At 40.7% G+C, this 23074-nt stretch overlaps 1 protein-coding gene across 1 annotated transcript in view; it reads left to right on the top strand.

Annotated features, from left to right (window-relative positions):
- The first annotated feature begins 7157 nt into the window (after positions 1 to 7157).
- Positions 7158 to 23074, top strand: part of LOC145359289 (collagen alpha-1(XXV) chain-like) — a 346510-nt gene continuing 330593 nt past the window's right edge. Inside the window, exons 1-2 of the mRNA XM_080214208.1 lie at positions 7158 to 7723; positions 8058 to 8127. Coding sequence (XP_080070334.1) covers positions 7409 to 7723; positions 8058 to 8127 — 385 coding nt within the window. The 5' untranslated portion in view covers positions 7158 to 7408. The remainder of the gene's footprint in view (positions 7724 to 8057; positions 8128 to 23074) is intronic.

Genomic DNA, 23074 nt, shown 5'->3' on the forward strand with positions numbered 1-23074 from the left:
CCTGTGCAGAGTTCACTGCAGATTTTTTTTTCCACAGGCAGCAATTCCTAAGAGCTTGCTTCAGGAACAGGGGCGCAATTGGTGAATTTTGTTGATCGTCACCGACTGCATCTTTTCAGTGACCATCCATCCTACAATAATGTGATGTTACAGTAACACCTTTCATTATTTTAAAGTTAAATGCTAACCAATTGGGTTGGGCTTTGTCTGCTTGCTTTAAAAACTGTGTCTGATTTTGTTCCTTTTGCCTGTTCATGGTGCAATCAGTTTGTTTTTGCTTTTTGCCTGAATTGTTGAGATTCCTCACTCTAACAACGCTATTTGGAATTCATTTCACGCTCCTGAAGTCTTTCTCTCCCCTCACGATAACTGATGGTAACATATGAGACGTGCAATGTGAAATCACCTCAAATGGTACTCAGATTATTCAAAAGCAAGACTCTCATTTGTTATTTGTGGCGTCTTGTTTGGCAAATCATCATCGCCAATTCCAGTTCACAGTTTTTCTGTAATGTTGACCATCCCTGGACAGATTTGATTTTAGTGGTAACATTCCTTTGTGAAATGCTTGAAATGAGCTTCCTTTCCTTTCGTGCAATAAATGCGATTGAATCTCCATTTTCCAAAACTTGTCGAGCCACCAAGTTCTAACAGACCTACTAGCAATAGCATGTGTCTAATTTCTTCTGCATCACTGAGAATGACATGTGACCAATTGTATTCAGAGCAATGTGTGCATTAAAACCATTCTTTAGCACCTATTCACAGGATTGTCCTGATCACAGAGTTAAATTGTTGAGATTTGAACAACTACAAATGATTGGAATTATATGCAAACAGTGGCCAACAGACTGAGAGTGAAAAGGAGAGAGGTGCGAATAAATATCCAAGAGATCAAACTCTGAGAATGGGGTCTTTATTTTATAAGATGATTGCTGTTCTTATCAACAGCAAAATTAATCCCTTCGTCAGGTGAACTCTCCATTCACCTGACGAAGGGACAAACCCCGAAAGCTTGTGAGTTTACTATCAAATAAATTGGTTGGACTTAAACCTGGTGTTGTCAGACTTTTTACTGTGGTTACCCAATTTGGCCTCACCAGACAGTTGTCACCTGAACACTCGCATTTGTTTTTCCTTTGCTTGATAAGTGCTACCCTGGGTCATAGATGTCTGCCTTTTCCCGTGCAACCTTGTAAGTGATCAGGATAACTGAGATATCACAATAGATTTTTGTGTTAATGTGCTAATAACAATCAGTTATCTTTTCTTCTCAAAACAAGTTCTCTTTCCCTATACTTCAACTTTCAGAAAGATTTTTCATTTCTTGGGATACAATTTGAGAGGTGCAATACAAAGTTACCACAACATGTTGGAACTTCTTGAAAATAGTCTAAGTACTACCTGTTGTGGTGCCTTGTTTGTCTTCAAGTCATCAGCCAGTCCAGTTTCCAGTTTTATTGCAATGTTGACTATGCCTGGCAAATGTGACTGATAGTAACATTTGCTTTGTGAAATATATAGGGAGTTTTTTATTCGTTGAATAAACACCTGACTAATGACACTTCCACTAAATCTCCATTTTCCAAAGTTAGATTCGCCACCAAGTTCTAATGAACCTATTTAGCAACAGAATGTCACCAGTTTCTGCTGCGTCGCTGAGATGAATATATGAGCAACTGAATTCTGAGCAAGAATTGTATCAAAGGCATTCATTGTCACTGATTCAAGTATAAAGTAATGACACATGAATTGCACAAATTTCATGTTGAGTTTAAAGAACTATAAAGGATTGGTATTTCATTCAACCAGTGATCAAGAGTGAAAGTGAAATTGAGAGATGTGCAAAGAAAGAATGTGAAGGGATTGTGAATTTCACTTTAAAACTTCCTTAAATTTGCTCTTAATGACAGCAGCAACATAGATTTAGAAGCTAACTAATGCAAGAACATGTTGAACCAGAATGATAGGCAGTGGGATAGCTTAATCTTGGTTTCAGAAAAAGCTCAGCACAACATTGAGGGCCAAAGGGCCTGTACTGTGCTGTACTGTTCTATGTTGTATTGATGTCATCCCTGTATGATTTGGCCTTACCATTTCACATTACAGACAATTGTCACCTGAACACAATTGTCTTGTTTGGATCATAGATGTCTGGCTCTTCATGTGTGGCCTTGTAAGCAATTGAGAAATCATGACACAGTGGATTTTTGTGTTATACTGATAGAAATCACCTTTTTTCATCCCAAAACAACTCTCTTTCTATATCCCTCATCTTTAAGAAAGCTTTTTCATTTCAAGCTACCATTTCTAACACTGAATATACTGTGCAGTGTAAAGGCATTGCAACATGAATGCACACAGCTTCTTCCCATCAAAATACTGCAAATTCCACATGTTATGGTGACTTTTAACTGCAATGTCCAAGATGTCCATTAAGAAACAAACTTGAATTTGTACACTATTCCTCTTGATGTCAAAAAGTTTTTCAGCACCTGAGCAGATTTCACTCAAGATATTTTAATAGGATTGCTAAGACTTGCTTCAAAGAGATGACTAGAACGTACGTAGGTTGTTTATTCTCGCACATAGCCCATCTTCGTCATGCAAATATATTATGAAATAAAATTATCTTACAACGTCATTTTCCTTCTTTCCAGATTTTAAGGATTAAATTATTGGGATTTGTCTGCCTGCTTGAACCATGTGGTGCTAACCTAATTGTTTCGCCTGTTCATCTTGCAATCATGTTTACAATTTGGACGTGAGAACTGAATTACAGAGCTTTAACACCATTATTTATACTTTATTTCACATTGCTGAAGTTTTTCTTTCACATTTGTCTGGCAAATGTGACGCTTAAAGTGACATTTCTTTTGAGAAATAAACATTTTAAAAGTTTTAAGTTCATTAATTGTCAGAAGTCAGCTTACGTTATCAGTTTACAGATGAAGTTATTGTAAAAATCCCCTAGTCACTACACCCCGGCATCTTTTCAGGTATACTGAGGGGCAATATAGCATGGCCAATGCACCTAACCAACACATCTTTCAGACTGGAAGGAAACTGGAGTACCCAGAGGAAACCCATGCAGACACGGGGAGAACGTGCAGACTCCACAGACAGGGATCCGAGCTGGGAATAGAACACGGATCCCAAGTGCTGTGAGGGAGCTGTGCTAACCATTGTGCCACCATGCCACCCTAACGAGAAACATTTGGTGTTTCTGCCTGGTTTCGAATCAAGGACCATTTACGTGTTAGGCGAATGTGAAATAGCTGAAATTTTGTGAAGTAAATTCCTGCCTGATGACATCTTGATTGAATCTCCATTTTCTAAACCTTGTCGAGCCACCAAGTTCTAACAACCTTAGAGCAACAGCATGTGTCTGCTGCATCGCTGAGAATAATCTGTGACCAATTGAATTCGGAGCAATATGTGCATTAAAAGCATTACTTAGCACCCATTCACAGATTGTCCAGATTGCAGAGGAAGAGTAATATGCAGTTGCAATAGGTTCCACTAGGTGTCATTCAGATGCTTAGAATAAGCTCGATTAATATTCTGCTTTTGTGTTCAGATGCAAATTAAATGAGCATTCGCCATCATAGAAACTTATTCTCCACACATTGACAGAAAGTTTTATTTAAATTTTGCTTGAATCAAGTGTGGCCTTTTTGTTCATTTCCTTTAGATCAACCCAGAGGTGTATTATTGAGTTGATTTCTCAGTTATTTCATTCGTGTAAACTTAATATGGAACCGATTAGTGGTAAATTTAGAGGGGCGGGGGGAATCTGAATTGGAAATATCTGGACAGGACCTTGTTTATAGATACCTAAAAAAATATAGAATTACACATGTCACCCTGGGCGGATTGTAACCTGACGTTCAAATGCTTTGTGAACATTAACTTTGCATTGTTTCGAATAATTTTCAAGAGGATATTGCTAGAATATTTCCATAATTCTAATTTTCAATAAATATTTTTTATTTTCTTTGAATATTTTTATTCAAACTCAAACTGGGCATAAAATTGTTTTTTTCCCAAAAAATAATCTTATAAACTGATTTATTTCTTGACGGTTCAGATCTGGCCATTTGGGCATGTTTTCCAAATCTGAATGGAGCTAAGGTAATCATTTCAATGACATAATTATCGTTATATGCAATTATACTTGCTTCAAATTTTGGATTGAGTTTTGTTTCGGATTGCAATTAAAACGCTTCCCATTTTAACGGGGGCTGGATTACTGTACATCAGCCTGGCGGTGCTAGTGCAATTAAAGCCCATTGTAACAACTCGCCATGCGGTCATTTCCATCGCTGAAGTGTATGAACTTAATTCAGGTCCTCCACCCAGTGTGCCCGCTGTTGGAATGATTATACTACACCTGCTAACATAATATTGGCAGCATTTGAACAGTGAAGTAACCGTGCATTAACTGTCTGCTCACATTATTGTAGAATCCATGTGTAACGTGTCTGAGAGAATGAAAACATGCATTCTGGCCTAATCAACTTCAGAGCGTCAGGTACATCAGAGAGACTGATTCCGCCAGTAACTTGACCGGCAACACATAGAACAGAAGCAGCTGGCATCATTTTGTTTCCAAATCCACTGTTACCAACCAATCGTTATCAACCACCCGGAATTGACTGACCGATTTCCATATGTGTGTGTTGGAAAAGAACGTGCGAAATATATTTTGACTTGCCCCTAGCTGTGGAGAGATGAATAAGAAAGGTTGGGATGGTTGGATTCCTACATTCTCAAAAGTACATTGATGGGATAGTGAGGTTGCCTTTGTAATGTTCTCTCTGTCTCTCGGTTGATTATGCATACACTTTTCCTTAACAGGGAAGGCATTAAAATCAGACATGATGTATAATGGAATACCAATCTAATATTACCCAGTATTACGCTTCTTGTCACAGTTAAACGTTCAGTCACTTGAGTTATAGATTGCTACTTGAGCCGAGTCTAATCTTCCATACATCTGAACGTCCACACACATTCACTTTCCAGCAGGGGTCACTGGATAACAAGTGGGTCCAGGAACCTGAATTTTCTGCTTCTTGTCCGGGGACAGTGAGACCGATTGTTAACGTGGGGAAGCTTGGGACTGAAATTCGGGGTGATCTCCCATACCAGATAGAGCGTGCATTCAACCAGCATCAGGATAGGCTGAGTTCAAGATGTTTCCTTGAGTACTCTCGAAACAACACGACGCGGACACCAAAAGAGTTGACGAAGTTATGTTCCTATAGCAGCACTTCTATGCTAAAAGTGTGCCATCGGCACCAAGTCTGCGAATCACAAAAGAGGGTGAATTGATGGCCCACCAATCAACTTGTGCTGAAAATATTAACACAAAAAAGTGATTCAATGATAAATGCTAATTAGGAATTAATAAAATGAATAATAATTGCAACTGCAGTTTGAATTGATTCTTACATCAATTAAACCATGATCAATTTTTTTGCAAAAAAAACTTGCTAGTGTTGATCAGGCAATGTAAATTTTATAGCATTTGTAGGCAAAACTGATTCTCAGATTCTTAGCAAGTTCATTCTTAGTTAAAACTAACTTCTTTTTTCGGGAGCAGATATCCCGAAAACGTTGAAAATACACAACACATGCAGAAAACCATGGCCAAGGGTTACATAAAACCAAATCTATCTTTGCAGACGACCTGCTGAGTATAGCCGGCATCTCCAGCCTGTCCCCATGCCACCGTTTATCATAGTCGCTGGTTGGCCTTGTGTTACAGTGCAACACTTGCTTGTGCCCGGAACAACTCTATTACATTGAAAGGATGGTCCCACCCATCACAAAGCAAGGGGCTGCTTTATACCACTTGCAGGTGAAGTCAGATCCCATGGCCAAATAGCTGCTGGAGCTGAGTGAAAGAGGCAAAGGCGTTTATGCTATAACTTAAAAAAGATTTTTGATCCCTGACCTGTTCTTTGAGGGTTTTGATAATGTACAAAGGTGCATGAGCAAAGGAGCACTCCAGTCATGAGCTAAATACCCAGAGTTAAAAGATACATTTATATGTTAGCCACAAGTTGGCTAAATGCAATGAAGTTATTGTGACAAATCCCCGCGTCGCCACATTCAGGCACGCTGAGGGGGAATTTGGCATGGCCAATGCACTTAACCAGCATATCTTTTGGACTGTGGGGGAAAAACGGATCACCCGGATGAAACCCACGCAGACATGGGGAGAACGTGCGGACAGTGATCCAAGCCGGGGATTAAAGCCAGGTCTCGGGTGCTGTGAGGCAGCAGTGCTAACAGATACATGGAGGAGTTCTGAACAGGGTAATTAACACGGGCAATTAACGGTGATAAGGAAACAATCTGAATGTAGACCGACGTAGCCGGAATTGCTCTTCTTTGCTGACTCGAGTCTTTTGGACTGTTACAGAGGGAATAGCAACAGAAAAGCTGCAAACACACAGTGGGTCAGACAGCGTGCGTGAGGAGAGAAACAGAGAACATTACAGATATCTCTCGTCTGTCCACAGATGCTGCCTGAGCTCCAGAATAGTTCCAGAATTTTCTCTAATGGTTTGCAGCATCTGCAAGTTTTGCCTTTGTTACAGAGATGGCAGTGAGCGAGTCAGTCCAGGTACATGTCCCTTCAGGATACAGTGCGACCACATTGAGGAGTACAATAGTGTGGAGTACAACACTGTGTATACAGCAGAGTACAGTATAGTGTCACTGTTACCTGTCAGGGGACTGCAATCACATAACCCTACATTTCGACCTCCTTATTCTTTTCATTTCAACACGCACAAGGGCGACTGACATTAGAAGTGTAATGCGGTACAGAAATGTTGGCTGTGGCCGTCGCTTTCACTGCCCAATGCTTGAGCCCTGACTGTCAATGAGGCTTGTTGACAGGTCTCGGGGAACACCGGTGCACTTGCTCCCCCCACTAGGGCCGGCAGGGGGGAGGGAGGAGGGAGGTTTGCATATCCAAGCAGAATTATGTTAATCACGCTGGGACTGGGGACTGGAGCCGTATTTACCGTCTGCAGTCGGTACGCGGCAAACGAGACCAGGGCATTGGATAGCTCAGCAGCCGCACAGAGAGAGAGAGATTGAGTGGACAGACAGGAGCTGAACCCATTTCTCAGCCAGTATACACACACACACACACGGCCAGGTAGAAGCCGACACAGCAACAAGTCAAAGCAATCCTTTCATTCATTGAAGCTGAGATCTAGCAGAGAGGAGACACCAGTTGACCAGGACAGCTTATTTAACTGAAAGGGAGAGAGAAATATTATGAATGAGCGCTTTGCCCCGTTGACTTGCTGAAACTGAGGATATCTCCCATTGCTGATTGGCCCTTTCCGGGGTTTTTGAGAAGTGCCGGGCAGTGAGGAGGAATATGCCGAAAATGTCCACAGAGCGAAGTCCAAAGCGGAGGGAAGGCAAGCAGCAGCTTGGAGAGATGGGGGTGATTCAGAGTCCGCCCCTGGGCTCGCCCTGCTGCTGGACACTGACAAACGCGCTCTGGTTCATGCTGTCTGTGGGCTCGCTGGCTTTCTGCATCAGCCTGAGTGTTAAAACTTCCCAACTGGAGGAGAGGATATTAGACCTGGAGAATGTGAAGGGGGACAGCCTGCCTCACCGGGGCCCCAGTCTAGCGGCAGATCGGATGAGGCTACTCGTCCAGGAGAGAGTGGAACAACTTCTGAGCCAGGTAGCGGCTAAGTCCCGGGCCAGCTAAAACCAATTGCTTGCTTTTTATCGGTCGACGCATGGGTCAATCCGCTGTAGCCATTCGGGAAAGCTTCTTATTTTAAGTGGCAAGTTTTTTTTTAAATTAAAGCTAGCACGGAGCAAAAGATGAATGCAAATTCAACTGACAAAAGTGGGAAATGTGCTGCACGCCGCCCATTTACACAGCATTCAGCTCCCAGGGTGTGCTAGAATGGACAAGTACTGAGCACTCCCCGGACGCTTCAGACAAGATGATATCTAATGCTGCCCACTTCTGTCACTGAAATGTAGATGTTTGTCTTGTTTCTCTGTAGAGATCTTATGAAGACGCAGCGAAACGCAGAACTGCCAGAGAAGCGCCAAGTGACTGCAACTGTCCTGCAGGTGGGTGCATTCTGCTGTTCAACAAGCATTCTCTCCTGTTCTAAGATGCACCCGAAAGCACATCTAAACTGTATTAGCCAGTACCCGCGCATGGGAGCAAACTCTACTATTTTAAAGGAAGCGTTAACCTGTTTGAAGTAAAGATAACAGAGTCAGGAATGTAATAAGCGGACGAGTTAAGCATCTCGCCATTGAAATCGCTCTCAGTCATTTGCATCCTCTTAAATTTACGACTGAAAACTTGTCATGGATAATAACAGGCAGAATGACACCCAGCAGAAAATGACGCTTAGATTTATTCCAATGTACCGCCTAATACTGTGTTTCTGTAGCTGTCGATTTTCTCCATTACCCACCGCCCCCCGCCCACCCCGCCTCCTATTATCCTGAGTAAAACCCATTCTGTCACCAGAGTCTCTCTCCCTGGCCTGGCCCCACATCTTCACTGGACGAGAATACACCTGGCACACAGCTGGTTTAGCTGTAGGTCCACAAGCCTGGCTGGGCCACATCAGGCACTTGTCAAATCTGTTCACCACTCCAGGCTGATGCAGGAATGCAAAGTTAACACAAATTCTTTTCTCTGCTCCAAACCCTTTTCTGGAAGCTGCCCCCTGCCCCAACACCTTCAGAAAGTGCAAGGAGCTCATGGACCTCTTCGATACTAAGACTTGCATTATTTGCGTCTAGTCATTTTCTTCTTTCTCTTTATCCACTACGCCCAATATCTTCCAAATATTCCCCCTTTGGCTCCTTTCACCCTCTTCACTGCCTTCTGAATTCGTCTTGCCTATGAGGCCCACCCACCACTTTTTAGACCTAATTCCCATCAAACTGCTGACCACTCTACTTCCCTTCTTGGTCCCCATGCTAGTTGATATTGTGAATGATTTCTCTCTCCACTGGTACCATCCTTCTGCCTTTAAATCTGCCATTATTGACCCCTTCTCAGAAAACCCATTCACCATTCTGCTCTAACTTACACTTCCCCACTTATTTCCAACTTCCCCTTCATCGCCAAAGCCAGCAAGCTCCCAAATTGGTGCCATTCCTTTTCATAACTCCAGGTTTGGATCCAGTTTCTGATCCTGTTACAGCAGTGAAACAACCTGTCTTAAAGTAACAAATGACATTCAATGTGACAGTTACCGTGGTAAATTATTCCACTTGATCCTCTTGATCGATCTGCAGCTTTAACCCTTTTCCTTCATTTTCAGTTGAATAGGATTGCTCCAGCCCGATTTCATTCTTACGCATCCTGTCATAACCAAAGAATCTCCTACAATGGCTTCTTATAACAACCCTAGACCATTTACTCTGAGGTCCACCAAGGATATCTCTTTGGCCCTTTGAATTTCTCATCTGCACACTGTCCCTCGTTGACATTATCTGAAGCAGAACATAGAGGTTCCACATGTATGCAGAACACTTTCAGTTCTACTTTACCTGTACATCTTTCAACCCTTTCACTGCCTATGTATTACTAGCATCTTGTTTGACATCCTGTCCTGAATGAGCTAACATTTGTTTAAATTAAACATTGGAATGTCCAAAGCCATTATCTTCGTCCCTGGTCCCAACACTGTTCCCTCACTATAATTCTATTCTACTCCCAGGCTATCTTTTCAGGCTGATTTTGTTTAGCTGGATTATTCCCATGCAGTTTAGCCAATCCATATCTTCCATGAATTCAAACTCATGCAAAGCTCCATTACTATACTATAACCTCAATCAGGCCCTGTTCACTCATCAGCTCTGTGCTCCTACTCCACTAATGCTTCAAATTTAAGTTGTTATCCTGGTGTTCAAATCCTTCTATAATCTTACCCTCTCTGTCTCTGTAATCTTCTCAAGCCCTACAACCATCCAAGAGCTCCGTGTCCCTGCAGCTCTGATCTCTTGCACATTCCTTAGCCCTTTTGCCTGACTGTTAGCTTTCAGGCACCTAGGTCTTAAGGACTGGAATTTTGCCAGGCCACCAGTCTGTACCGTTTTGCGAAATTCCTTGTCTGATTACATTCTTGTGGAGCAGCAAGTGATGTTTTACTGGACTAAAGGTGCTATATAAATACAAGTTTTTGTTGCAACCCATGTAAACTGGCAAACAAAATAACTTTAAAGGCTAAAGGTCTGTCTTTGCATTCACAGTAAAGAGCCTTGCCCACCAGAACCACTTATTAGATATTCAGGCATGCATTGCAAATGGGTTTCCAACCATTTAGTTGGGAAGCAGTGCATACCTGAATCGCTGACCGCAAACATGGAACATTTCCGTTTGACTGAATTGAAGTATATATGTTGAAAATTACAATTAAACCTTTTTAAAATATTGTTATGTTGTCAGTTTAGAAAATTCAATAATGAATAACAAATGATAACAATCACAGAATATGTGAGGATAGTGAGGAAAACAAGATCAAAAGCTGAGTCAATTTGTATTACAAAGAATCCTATGAATGACTGGAGATAAGTAATTTGTGAATTTTCTGATTCATTTTGTAATGTTTGTTTAGATGAGACTTTTAATGATTGTGTGGAGATTACAATACATTTTTTCCCCTTTCTTTGAAAATAATGGAAGTTTCTTTGCATAACTAACAAGACATGTTGCAACTTCAGCATCTTCATCATACTATTCCATTCAAAATTGTGTTACATTACAGGGAAAAAATAATGTTCATGAGATGTACCAAATAAAGTTAAAAGATCGAATAAATAGCATGTTCAGAACATGCAAAGGCATGATTAGGGTCATAATTTTTGCAACAAATAATTTGTTTTTCATCAGAAAGCACTTTGTGATGCAAAATTGTGCAAAATCCCTGTACTAGAGTGCCAAATTGTGCCACATCACTTACCTGAATTATGAGACATGTTCAGGAAAAATGCAGTCACATCCGAGTTTGCAAAAAAATGTTTTGTTCCAAAATCTTTTTCATCTCAGTACTATCTGCTGTATCAGTCTCTAGCATAGCTCTTCTATAACTGTGTCTTTCTTGAATTCCACATTTTTTTTCAGGTTTACCCATGAATTTTAGTTTAATTGCATTTGTTTTGACAAGGCAGTGAGGAAGAACACCATTTACTATCTGATGGCACGTCTGTGATATAATGGTGTTACATCTGTGCTGCAAATCAAATCATTTTCAGTAGAAAACTGACAGGTTAAATGCAGTGGTGGAAGATTTAAAAATCATTTACCACAGGCTCTCAATTTATGGTGTCGGATTTTGTTCATTTCAGACTGAGTTGAGACTGGTCAAGTACAATATTTTATCAGTTACACTGAACTCAGCCTTGAGCTTGTTGAAATACCAGGCAACATCAAACTACCAGCCTGATTTGTGTATTGCAGCTCTTTTGCAGCGATAAGTGAGCAGGAAATAAAATTAGAGTAAATACAACAGTCTGATCGGAATCATGTTGCTTCTCAGCTGACCCGAAGCCGTCATCAGATGGAAGAAAATTTTACTCCAAGTTAATAAGCATCAGTAATGATAAAACAATATTAGGTGTAAATGCACTGGAACCTATTATGAGAGAATTCAGATGGTGGCAGTTACCATCTACAGAGACACATTAAGATAAAATAGTAAAACAAGGAAGTAGAGAGTAATGAGAACAAGGGACAAAATATGGATTGCCAACCACAATTGATAGTTAGACGTCGGTAATTTATGAAGCATGGAGTTTAATAATTCAACAATGATGCAATTGGTCTAACTGAGGTTCAGTGCTGACAGTGGTGTTACAGTGAAGCAAGCAGTGCAGTAAAACTAGGCCATTAAATCTACTTTAAGCCTTATTGCCTGAAGTTTATACAGATAGGCAGTCTTTGAATATAAGACTGAAACATTAACTGTTGGTATTGACATCCGTTTTGTCACTAAAGACAGCTGCTCTTTCCATACAGATTAGAAATGAGCAGCTGTCATATTTTTTGATTTATAGCAGAATTGTAAAGGTACCCAATTTTGTGTGAATGGATCATGCAGGAAATTATTAATAAATCACTTTTCCTGAATAGCCTATAATTACTCACAGAATTAAAGCTGCTTCTGTCTTGCTAGTTGCCAGGGATGTGGAGCTCTTTGGAAATTGCCTACAGTAATGACTTCTCTATTCTGTCTGGTGACTGATGTGTTCCCAGCAATCTGTACTGCATGTGGTCTGAGAAGCAAATGCTCATCAGAGAAAAGTTGCCAATTAAAATACATGTTAAATATTGTCTGGAAACTTTGATGCAAATGTTTTACTAATATGGATAAAATATATTGCACCCATTTTGCTGTACTACAGAAGTTGTGAGTTTGATAGTCTTAAGCTGAAACAGATGAAACAATGCAGCATCAAAATGGTGCAATAATTGATACTATAGCTAAATAAAAGTTTACAGTGTTCTGAATTTTGCACATAAGATCCAAACTTTGTATAGATAATATACTCTGATTTAGTAGATTCACAGTATCAATTTTCAGATCATATCTTTTAGTGAGAGCAGTAGGTGGAATTGAGAATTATACTGCAAAATGACTGGCCTTGTCTTCTAGTCTATGGATTGAAGCTACGTCGACAGCAATGAAACTGCTCAAACGAGATGACCTGTGTCTGGCTGAAAATAAAGAAGCTGCGACATAGGAATTCTTTAGTCAATTTTAATTGTTCAATACAAAATTTGCAGTTAGTTTCAGTGACTCTAAGTCCCACTTGAATCTTCAGCAGAAAAACTTCATCTGCCATCTGTTCAATCTACATCCAAATTATTTAACAAAGGCTTTTGATTCACTGATGCTTATTCAGTGATTAGGTCCTTATTCTGAGACATTGACCCTGTGTTTAAGATTCCACAGCCAGGGGAAACATTTTCTCAGCATTTACGCTGTCAAGTTCCTTACTATGTATTTTACACCATCTCTTATTTATCTGAACTCCAGGGAATATAGACATTATCTACTCTACCTCTTTTCTTAGAACAATCACCTCATTCCCAAGAAACATTCCAATCACATAACAGCATGACATAGCCGTATTCATCGAATCTTACCTTACACACCATGCCTGGGTAAGTCCTGCCTCACCAGCAAGACGGATCCACCAGACTTAACGCACAGAGGTATAGAGTCAGGAGATAGTCGCCTTGGGTGACTGCAACTTTGACTCCACATCCCACAAAATTTTATGGGAAACAAACTGGCTGTTGCTTCCTGTTGATCATGATGCCTCAACCGATGAATCTATACTCCTTCACGTTGAGCACCACTCAGAAGAAGCACTCAGGGTAGCAAAGGCAGAGAATGTATTCTAGTCAGGAGATTTCAATGTCTATCAACAAGAGCAGATCGATGGCAACACTACTGACTGAGCCAGCCGAGGCCCAAAGAGCATTTCTGCCAGACTAGGCATATGGCAGGCAGTGAGGGAACCGACAGGAGGGAAAACTGAAATGACCTTGTCTTCACCGATTCACTCGTCGCACATATATCTGTCTATGACAGTACTGGTAGGAATGCCCACTGTACCATCTTTGTGAAAATAAACTCTCATCTTCACACTCAGATTCGTTCATTGTATTGTGCAGCATTTTTCTTTTATGGTACATGAATATCACTGGCTAAGCCAGCATTAATTGCCCATCCTTAAGTGCCCTTGTGAAAGTGGGCGTAGTGATAAATGCTGTCTCTTGAACTGCTGCAGTCCATCAGTTGCAGGTACACACACAGTGCTATTAATAAGGGAGTTCCAAGTTTTTGACCCAGTGACAGTGAAGGAATGCCAATTTTGTTCCAAGCCGGAATGATGTGTGACTTGCAGGGGAACTTGCAATTGGTAGTGTTCCTATATATTTGCTGCCCTTGTCCTAGATGTCCAAGTTCCTTCGAGAACACCTTCCAAACCAAAAACTTCTACCAGTTAAAAGAGGCAGCAGACACATGGAAATGTCCTAGGTTCTATGTTTTCAAGGCATTGTCGGAGAAGCCTTGGTAAGTTGCTGCAGTGTATCTTATAGGTGGCACACACTGCTGCAACTGTTTATCAGTAGTGGAGTGTGTGATTGTTTAAGGTGGTAGATAGCAGCCGATCAAGCAGTTGCTTTGCCCTGGAAGGTGTCAGGTTTCTTGAGTGTTTTTGGAGCTGCACTCATTCAGACAAGTGGAGGGTGTCCCATCACATTTCCAACTTGTGCCTTGTAGGTGGTGGATAGGCTTTAGGAAGCCAGGAGGTGAGTATGTGACCACAAAATTTTCAACCACTGACCTGCTTTTGTAGGCACAGTATTTATATGGCTAGTCCAATTACATTTCTGGTCAATGGTGACACACAGAATGTAGATGGTGAGGGATTCAGCAATGGTGATGCCTTGAATGTCAAAGAGAGATGGTAAGATTCTTTCTTATTGGAGGTATCATTGCCTGGCTTGAATGTTACTTGCCACTTGTCTGCCCAAACTTGGAATTGTCGGGGTTTTGCTGGATATGGGTTGGTATTGCTTCAGCATTTGAGAAATCATGAAGGGGACTGAAAACTGTATAATCATCAATGATAATCATCAACACACCCACCTCTGACCTTACGTTGGAGGAAAGGTCATTAATAAAGCAGGTTGGGCCTCAGACACTACCCTGAGGAACTCCTGCAACAATATTCTGGGGCTGAGATGATTGGTCTTCTTGATACCATATTCTGTCAAATGTTGTCATGGTCACTCACACCTCATCTCTTCAAAACTTTTGTTGATGTTTGGACCTATCCTGTAATGAGGTCAGGAGATGAGTGGTCTTGGTAGAACCCAAACTGAACATTAATGAGCAGATTATTGCTGTGAAGCTGCTGCTGGGTTCCATTGTTGACAACACCTTCAATCATTTATCACTGTGCTAAATGGGATAGATTCAAAACAGATTTGGCAGTTCAAGTCTGGGCATGAGTGAGACACTGTGAGTGAACAACCGCATCAGAATAGGATTCAATACAATTTATAACCTCATGGCCTGACAAATACCCCACTCCACCATTGCCATCAGGCCAGGGAACCAACCCTTGTTCAATAAGAGTACGGGAGGGCATCCCGGGAGCAACACCAGACGTACTTAAAAATGAGATGTGATCACTGGGCTGTCCACGTACCAAACAGCAGAAACAGCATGTTGTCACCACGCTAAACAATTCCACAATTCAACTGTCTGACTCCATCCAGGCATGAATGGTGGTGGACAATCAAACAACTAACTAGAGAAGGAGGCTCCACAAACATTTCCATCCTTAGTGACAGTACAGGCTAGCACATCAGTGTAAAAGGCAAGGCTGAAGAATTTGCAACTAAAAGTCCCAAGTGCATGATTTATCTCAGCCTCTTCCCTAGGGCTCCAGCATTACAGTTGCCAACCTTCAGCCATTTCAATTCATTCCATATGATATCAATAAATGGCTGAAAGCACTGGACATAGCAAAGACTCTGACAACATTCTGGCCGTAGAGCTGAAGACTTGTGTTCCAGAACTAGCTCACCTCTAACCAAGCTGTACTAATATGGCTACAAACCTGGCATATGCTTGACAACATAGTAATTTTTCCAAGTATGTCCTGTCTACAAAAAGCAGGACGTATCTAATCTGACCACTGCTACCCCTACCCCTAGTCCTCCCAACCATTAGTCTCCTCTCAGTCATCAGCAAAATGATGGAGGTATTGGTACAACTTGCCTAGCAATAACTCGCTCTCTGAATCCCAGAGATTGGACAGTGTACTGGGGAAACCATCTTCAGCTTCTTCATAAATACCTTTCTTTCCTTGAAGTTTAATAACTTTATTATCATTATATCTTCAAACATCAACATTCTAGGGGTAAGCATTGACCAAAAACTTAACCAGCCATATAAATACTGTGCTACAAGAGCAGGTCAGAGGCTGGAGATTCTGCAGTGCTAACATTTCCTGACTCCCAAAACCTATCCATCATCTACTAGGCCCAAGTCAGGAGTATGATAGAATACTCTCCATTGGCTTGTATGGATGCAGCTCCAACAATACTCAAGAAGGCCAACACTATCAAGCACAAAGCATCCCATTTGATTGCCACCTCATCTATTATCTTAAATATTCACTTATTCCACACAGCACACCGTGTGTACCATTTATAAGATGTATTGCAGCAACTTCCCAAGGTTCCTTCGAGAACGCCTTCCAAACCAACAACTTCTACCGCTTAGAAGAGGCAGCAGACACATGAAAATGCCACTAATACCAAAATTTACTTGAAGGAACATTCTGTTTTGCCTTGGTACTATATCCCTGCTCTTTCACTGTCACAGGATCAGGAAGTCTGTCCCTTACAGCACTGCAGATGTGCCACAGTGGTCTACAACAGTTCAAGAAGGTGACTCACCACCGTCATCTCGAGGACAGTTATGATTGGACAGAAAATGTTGACTTTGTCAGCAACATCCCCATCCTATGAATGAATAAGGATTCTTTTTTCAGGCTTTGTATGTGGGACTGTCATCTATTGGCAAAAATCTAAGTTAGGAACCAACATATTTCAGGGAGGTACCACTTCAAGTATTAAACATAAGCAATTGACTTTGTGTACACATTTATGTCGTGTCAAAGCTACATGATTCATTTTGCTTAAAGTTGGAGGTGGTAAATGAGGAGCAGTGGACAGATACTGAGGCATTCAAGCAGAGGTATTCTTTAGCTCATTCTCTGTGGCATCAGCAGATAATAGTTCTGTTCTCATAGCAACCATCTACCTAGTGCTGTTTCTTCAAACATTGCAGCCCACAGATTGCTGCACAATTAAAGCATCATTGCTGTTGGTACAATGACGACGGCTGTTATATATAATAACACTTTGTTGTTAGATATTACCTGAGCATTAACCAAGGGGAAACCCTTTCTTTTCATGTAGGCCAGAGCATTGAGATGGGTGTCTACACACTAGGGAACTGATGCCAAAGTCTTAAAACTGGGCCTCATTTGGCAACTTGTCAAACAGCAGAACGGTTTTGAGATATTGTAAGCTGATTAAGTACTTACATAGTGGTAAATATGTGCCCATCCTGCAGTCCATTGTGCTTTCAACTATAATTGGAACTTCAGTGTGTCTATTTGCCCGAATGGAGGATGGGCACACAGTTCTTGAGCAGGGAAAGAGCTGTATTGTTTTCTGTGGCCTTATCTCAGATACGATTTGACAAATTAAGAGGAAACACTTTGTTGTATGCATAGTTTGCCCAACTACTAACCTTACCTTGATGGAGTTCTTGGGGCTATTAAACCTTTTTCCTTACCCCATGTCCTTTGGGTGTTCACACAGCTTTAGCTGTGACTCAAACAAGTGACTTCAAAGAAATAAGCAACTAAGTGTAAACATGCGATGCCTTGGCATAGCCACAATATATTATCAGTTAGTAAGTCAACAACACTGTAACTTGGGGTACTGCCTATAAGTCACGCATTGGAATGTATGATATCATTTAGTGGCGATGACTAACCGGACCTTTCCCCTCTCCTTGAATTCTCACAGGCCTCTTTTGTTTTGCTGCACTGTACTTTACTATATTGTGTTGTGCTATATATTAAACCATACTATGTATAGTATCATGGTGTTACATCATTATACGGCCTTGTGGACCATTAACAGTACTGGTCTGTTTCAGATCTTTTACATGGCCATTACAGAATGGTGATCGAATTATGAACAATTGTTAATTATCTAAGAAAATTATTTAAATTGGATTAGGACACAATGGATCTTCCAAGAATTTTATTGTAATGGAAAGAAATTGGAGTTTACTGTCTAAAGCAATAGACCTGATTTAACTTCAGCACGAAAACCATTTCAATTTTCTGTTTGGGTCTGTCACTAATGCATATATTTAGTAAATCTAAATAATACTGACCGTTATTAAAAGCGCAAGTGGCACACTGTTGTGCTATTTATACGATTTGGCAATATTTCCAAACTTATATGGAATTGCACTAAAATATTTTTAAAAAATGGATTCAAATGATGTCATAACAGTACACGACTGACATAAAAATCCAGCAATACAATTAAATTATTGATTGCAAATATAATTTTATGCAATAATTTAGCAGTCTTTTATTTTAGTACTGAATGTAAGTTGACCTTAACAGACATGCTCTTAAAATAAGCCTCTGTTTTTAATTGTAAATTATTTCTCATCTGATTTAACCTGCTTTGTGTTTGAGATACACAGGAGCTTCAACCCCACACTAGGAGATCTGCTGATTAATCTAGTGCATGTCATACAGTTAATAAATATGTTCCAGATCTATAAATCCAACTATGAATGATAAATTATTTATAGTCGATATCATGAAGTTTTGTTTCATTGTGTCTTCCATCTATGGTATGACAAAACTTTTTTTTAAACAGGAACATTAAATGATTAATAATGACAGTTAAGATTAATAGACAAACCAGTTAAATAGAAAACTTAATTAAAACAACAAGAAAGGCAGCAGTTGCAAATACAATTTAATCTTTAATAATCATGGCTGGTTAATATTTTATCATGTTATACACTGATTTTGTAGGACAGAGTACTCACATCATAAGGAATTAAATGGTTGATTCATTTATTTGGTACAGGAAAGCTTGCTATACTGATGTGCTGGAAATGAGTAGTGGATTTAGAAATGTTTTGTTGCTACTCTACTTGTAATGGGTGTGTCGGCTTGATTTGTTTTTCCTATGTGACTATTCTTCCTGTTTGTCCCAGACTGTACGTAAAATGGGGGAGATTAAAAATATGTTGAGTCTCATGTGGATACTGAGCAGCAAATTATAATTTAAGGACATTATTATGTTCTGTCACTGAGCCAACTGTCGATTGTCTGCACTATTGCAGTAAAGTTTAGGATAATTGTAATAATGAGTGCTTTCATTAATATTAAAGGGGCACCATCTTCCTGAGACTAGCACATAACATTGAGATGAAGTTAAACATAGTTCTTCTCACGCTCTGAGCCATAAGAAATGATTAGTAACTGCTTTTCATTTAAATTCAGAATATTAATATACCAACATTTTCTTATTATTTCTGAATCCAAATTTTCTAAGATTTTCCCTCTTTCAATGGTAATCCATCCAATCTTCCCAACTGAGAACGCAGCTAAATAGGCATAAGTCGCACAATTTTTCCGGGTGCTCCATTTTTCTCCCACAGCCGAAAGATGTGCGGATTAAGTTGTTTGGCCATGTTAAATTCGCCCCTAGTTTGTAGGTTAGGTGGATAAGCTATGGTGGATGTGTTGCGTTGTGGGAATAAAGCAGAGGGGATGGGCCAAGGTGGGATGCTCTTCAGAGGGTCAGTGCAAACTCACTGAGCCGAATGGCCTGCTTCTGCACTATAGTGATTTTATGACTCTGTAATTGGAAGGCTCTGCTGCTATCATAGATCAGGCTTATTATAATGCAATGTGGCTGAGAGAAATGAAGCTTATTTTCAATCCTCAGTGATGCTGGGCACTCAGGTGCTTGTGTAGCTGTGATGTCCTGTGTTGCTGAGGATGAAGTGATGGGCACAATATTGGTCCAATGTCCACTCTTGATCAATTGCATTGCATAAATCCGGAGAAGAAGAAATCCATGGGTCTCTAGCATCCTGCCATGCCAGGACAGGTGCATATGTTGCACCAAAACAGTGTGACTACCCCCCTTAAATTTGCAAATTAGTCTATCCCTTGGATTTCAGAGATGCAGTCAGCAGATGGGCAGAAGTTCTAATCGACCTAAAATCCACTCCCCCTCAAGGCTTCTCCAAGAATTTCACAGTCTTACTTCCACACCCATGGGCCCATATGTTTAACATGATATTTGTGTGGAGCTGTGTTATCTGCACTGTCTGACGTACAAACAAGTTGAACAACAGAGATGACAGTCCCATAATATTAGACATGGATCCTTCCAACATATCACAGAGAACATCTGACTGATTAGCCAGAGTACAATCCACAGTCGCCTATTCAACATCAGGGATGACATGTGCATCACTTTTCCTGTGGAAGGACAAGCACACATGTTTCAGCATGTTACATAGAACATTGAACAGTACAGCACAGTATACAGGCTCTTTGGCCCTCAATGTTGTGCCAAGCTTTATCCGAATCTAGGATCAAGCTATCCCACTCCCTATCATTCTGGTGTGCTTCATGTGCCTATCCAATAACCACTTGAAACTTCCGAAAGTACCCGACTCCATTATCACAGCAGGCAGTCCATTCCACACCCCAACTTCTCTGAGTAAAGAAAAGTTATGTAATTCTTGACGACATAACATGGGAAATGTGATCCTTTGGGCATCAGTTTCCCTCAGATTTACTCCATGGCTTGCATGAATAGAGAGGATCTCCAATCAGTTAGAGCGTGCATCATGTCTGACCATAAAAACATCACAGTGCAAGTCAACATAAGAGCAAAATACTGCTGGAAATTTAAAGATAATCAGAAAGTGCTGAAAATATTCAGCAATTCGGAACAGCATTTGTGGAGAGAGAAACAGAGAAAAAGGGTGGGATTCTCTGGCCACACGGTCCAAGACTGGAAATCCCTGCCCAAGCTCAAAGGACCTTTGAATGGTCCACCAAATTTTCTGCCTTGCCTGCTATGATTCCCGCAGTGGGTGAGACAGGAGAGCTTTAGCCAAAATTTCAGGTTGATGACTGTTCATTGAAATTGGGAGATATTGGAAACATATTACATTTATAACTTCTCCCACTTACAATTCAACTCTATGCCTGTTATTCAAGAAAAACCCATGCAGCTAACAAAATTTAAGTTTATTTGTTAGTCACAAGTAAGGCTTACATTAATATTGCACTGAAGTTACTGTGAAATTCCCCTAGATGCCACACTCCAGTATCTGTTCCAGTCAATGCACCTAACCAGCACGTCTTTGGACTGAGAGAGGAAACCAGAGAGCCCAGAGGGAACCCACACAGACACAGGGAGAACATGCAAACTCCACAAAGACAGTGACCCAAGACGGGAATTGAACCTGGGACCTTAGCACTGAGAGGCAGCAGTGCTAACCACTGTGCCAGCATGTTCAAATATTAGACATAGACAAAGTATGCAGTCAGGTACTTCTTCATCCAGTCTTCGTACTACTCTGTGACAGTGCCATCCAGCACAGAATGCGTATAGACTCTATAAGAGTACAGGGTTAGCACATATCATTTTATATCTGCACCAGTACTCAATTGGTTTTGAAAACATTGGGATTCAATTTCAGATTGATGCTGGTGCTGAATTCTGGTATTGTCAATCAGCTGCCGATTAGTTACAGAATCTGACAATGTTCCATTTCAATTCATTTCAATGGAAATGAGAACTGGGTTTTTATAACAATCTGGATAACTGTTTTATGCCTGGGCAGCCACTGTAAACTGCCCCATTCTGACTGACACTTAGCAAAATTTCAGGAAAAAGAGGAGGCCTGTTTGTGCAGCTTGCATTGCAACTGACTGAGGATGCTACAATGAGTCATCATGATTTTTTTTGCAAATTGTTCTTTATCCCAATATTAACAATATGTGGAAAGGTCGTTCAGCATGTATTGGCACTCCTGATCCCATTACACTCGAACTTCTCTGTGATCTGTTTCAATAGACCTGTGAACCTCTACTTGTTTTCTCCACTGCTCTCATTCATGTATCTTACTCCCCTGCTTTCATTGTAACATGGCCCTCAGCTTCCAAGAGCAGCATCCTCTTTTGCTGTACTCCCTGCATTCGCATCTCCAAATCTTCTTCCTCATAAAAGGGAAGTTCTCCTCAAGCTGTAACTTGGCTCCTCTTTAGCTTGATCAGAAGCTTATTTGCAAACACAGGGGAAAAAAGATTGCTCAAGTTATCACCAACCAATCCCCCTCCCCCATCAACTCACCCCCACTTCCCCCCTCAACCCCACCTCTCTTAATCCAAAGTGGAAACCCGAGAATGGTGGAAATTTGTCCAGATATATTGGGCGTGATCGTACCAGCCATTTGTTCTCCACACCTGCTGCAGCGAGAATTGGAGATAGGAAAACCTGCCAACATGAACGGCTGTAACACTCTGGTCATTGTATCCATGAAATGCAGGACAAATCCAATCCAGCCAACTACCACCCATCAGCAAAGTGATTTAAGAGGTTCTCAACAGTTCTGTCAAGTGACACTCCTCAGTAACCTGCACATTGATGCCCATTTTGGGTTGCACTTGCATCCAGACCTTACAGCCTTAAGTCAAACATGAACAAAAGGGTTGAATTCCAGAAGTGAGGTGAGAATTCTTCAGGTAGTGTCCTAGGTCCAACCATCTTCAGCTGCTTTATAAATGACCTTCCTTCCATCATAAGGTCAAAAGCGGGGGTGTTTCCTGATGATTGCACAATGTTTAGTATCATGCGTGACTCCTCACATACTGAAGCACTCTATGTCCATATGCAGCAAGACCTGGATAATATATTCATGTTTCAACCGATAAGTGGCAAGTAACATTCATGCAATGCAAGGCCCATGTGATAAATATCTCCATTAAAAGACAGAATCTAATCTCTTTCCCATGACTTTCAAAAGCATTACCGTTGTTTAGTTTCCCAGCATCAAAATGCTGGTATTCACTATTAAACAGAGACTAAACTGGACTAATCGTATAAATAATAATAAAAACAGAGAACACTGGAAAATCCCAGCATGTCTGGCAGCATCTGGAGAGAGAAACAAAGTTAACATTTTGAGTGCTATGAGTAAACCATATAAATACTGTGGTTAAAAAGCCAGATCAGGAATAGGCCATTCTGTGGTAATGACTCATTCTGACTCACTTTCTATTACACACAAGACACAAGTTAGTATTGTGATGGGAAAGTCTTTGTCTATCTGGATGATTGCAGCTCCAACAATTAAACTGGACATCACCAGGACAAAGTAACTGG

Source organism: Carcharhinus amblyrhynchos, chromosome 1 (genome assembly GCF_965287045.1).
Source record: "Carcharhinus amblyrhynchos chromosome 1, sCarAmb.v2.hapA, whole genome shotgun sequence".
In the NCBI taxonomy this organism is placed as follows: Eukaryota; Metazoa; Chordata; class Chondrichthyes; order Carcharhiniformes; family Carcharhinidae; genus Carcharhinus; species Carcharhinus amblyrhynchos.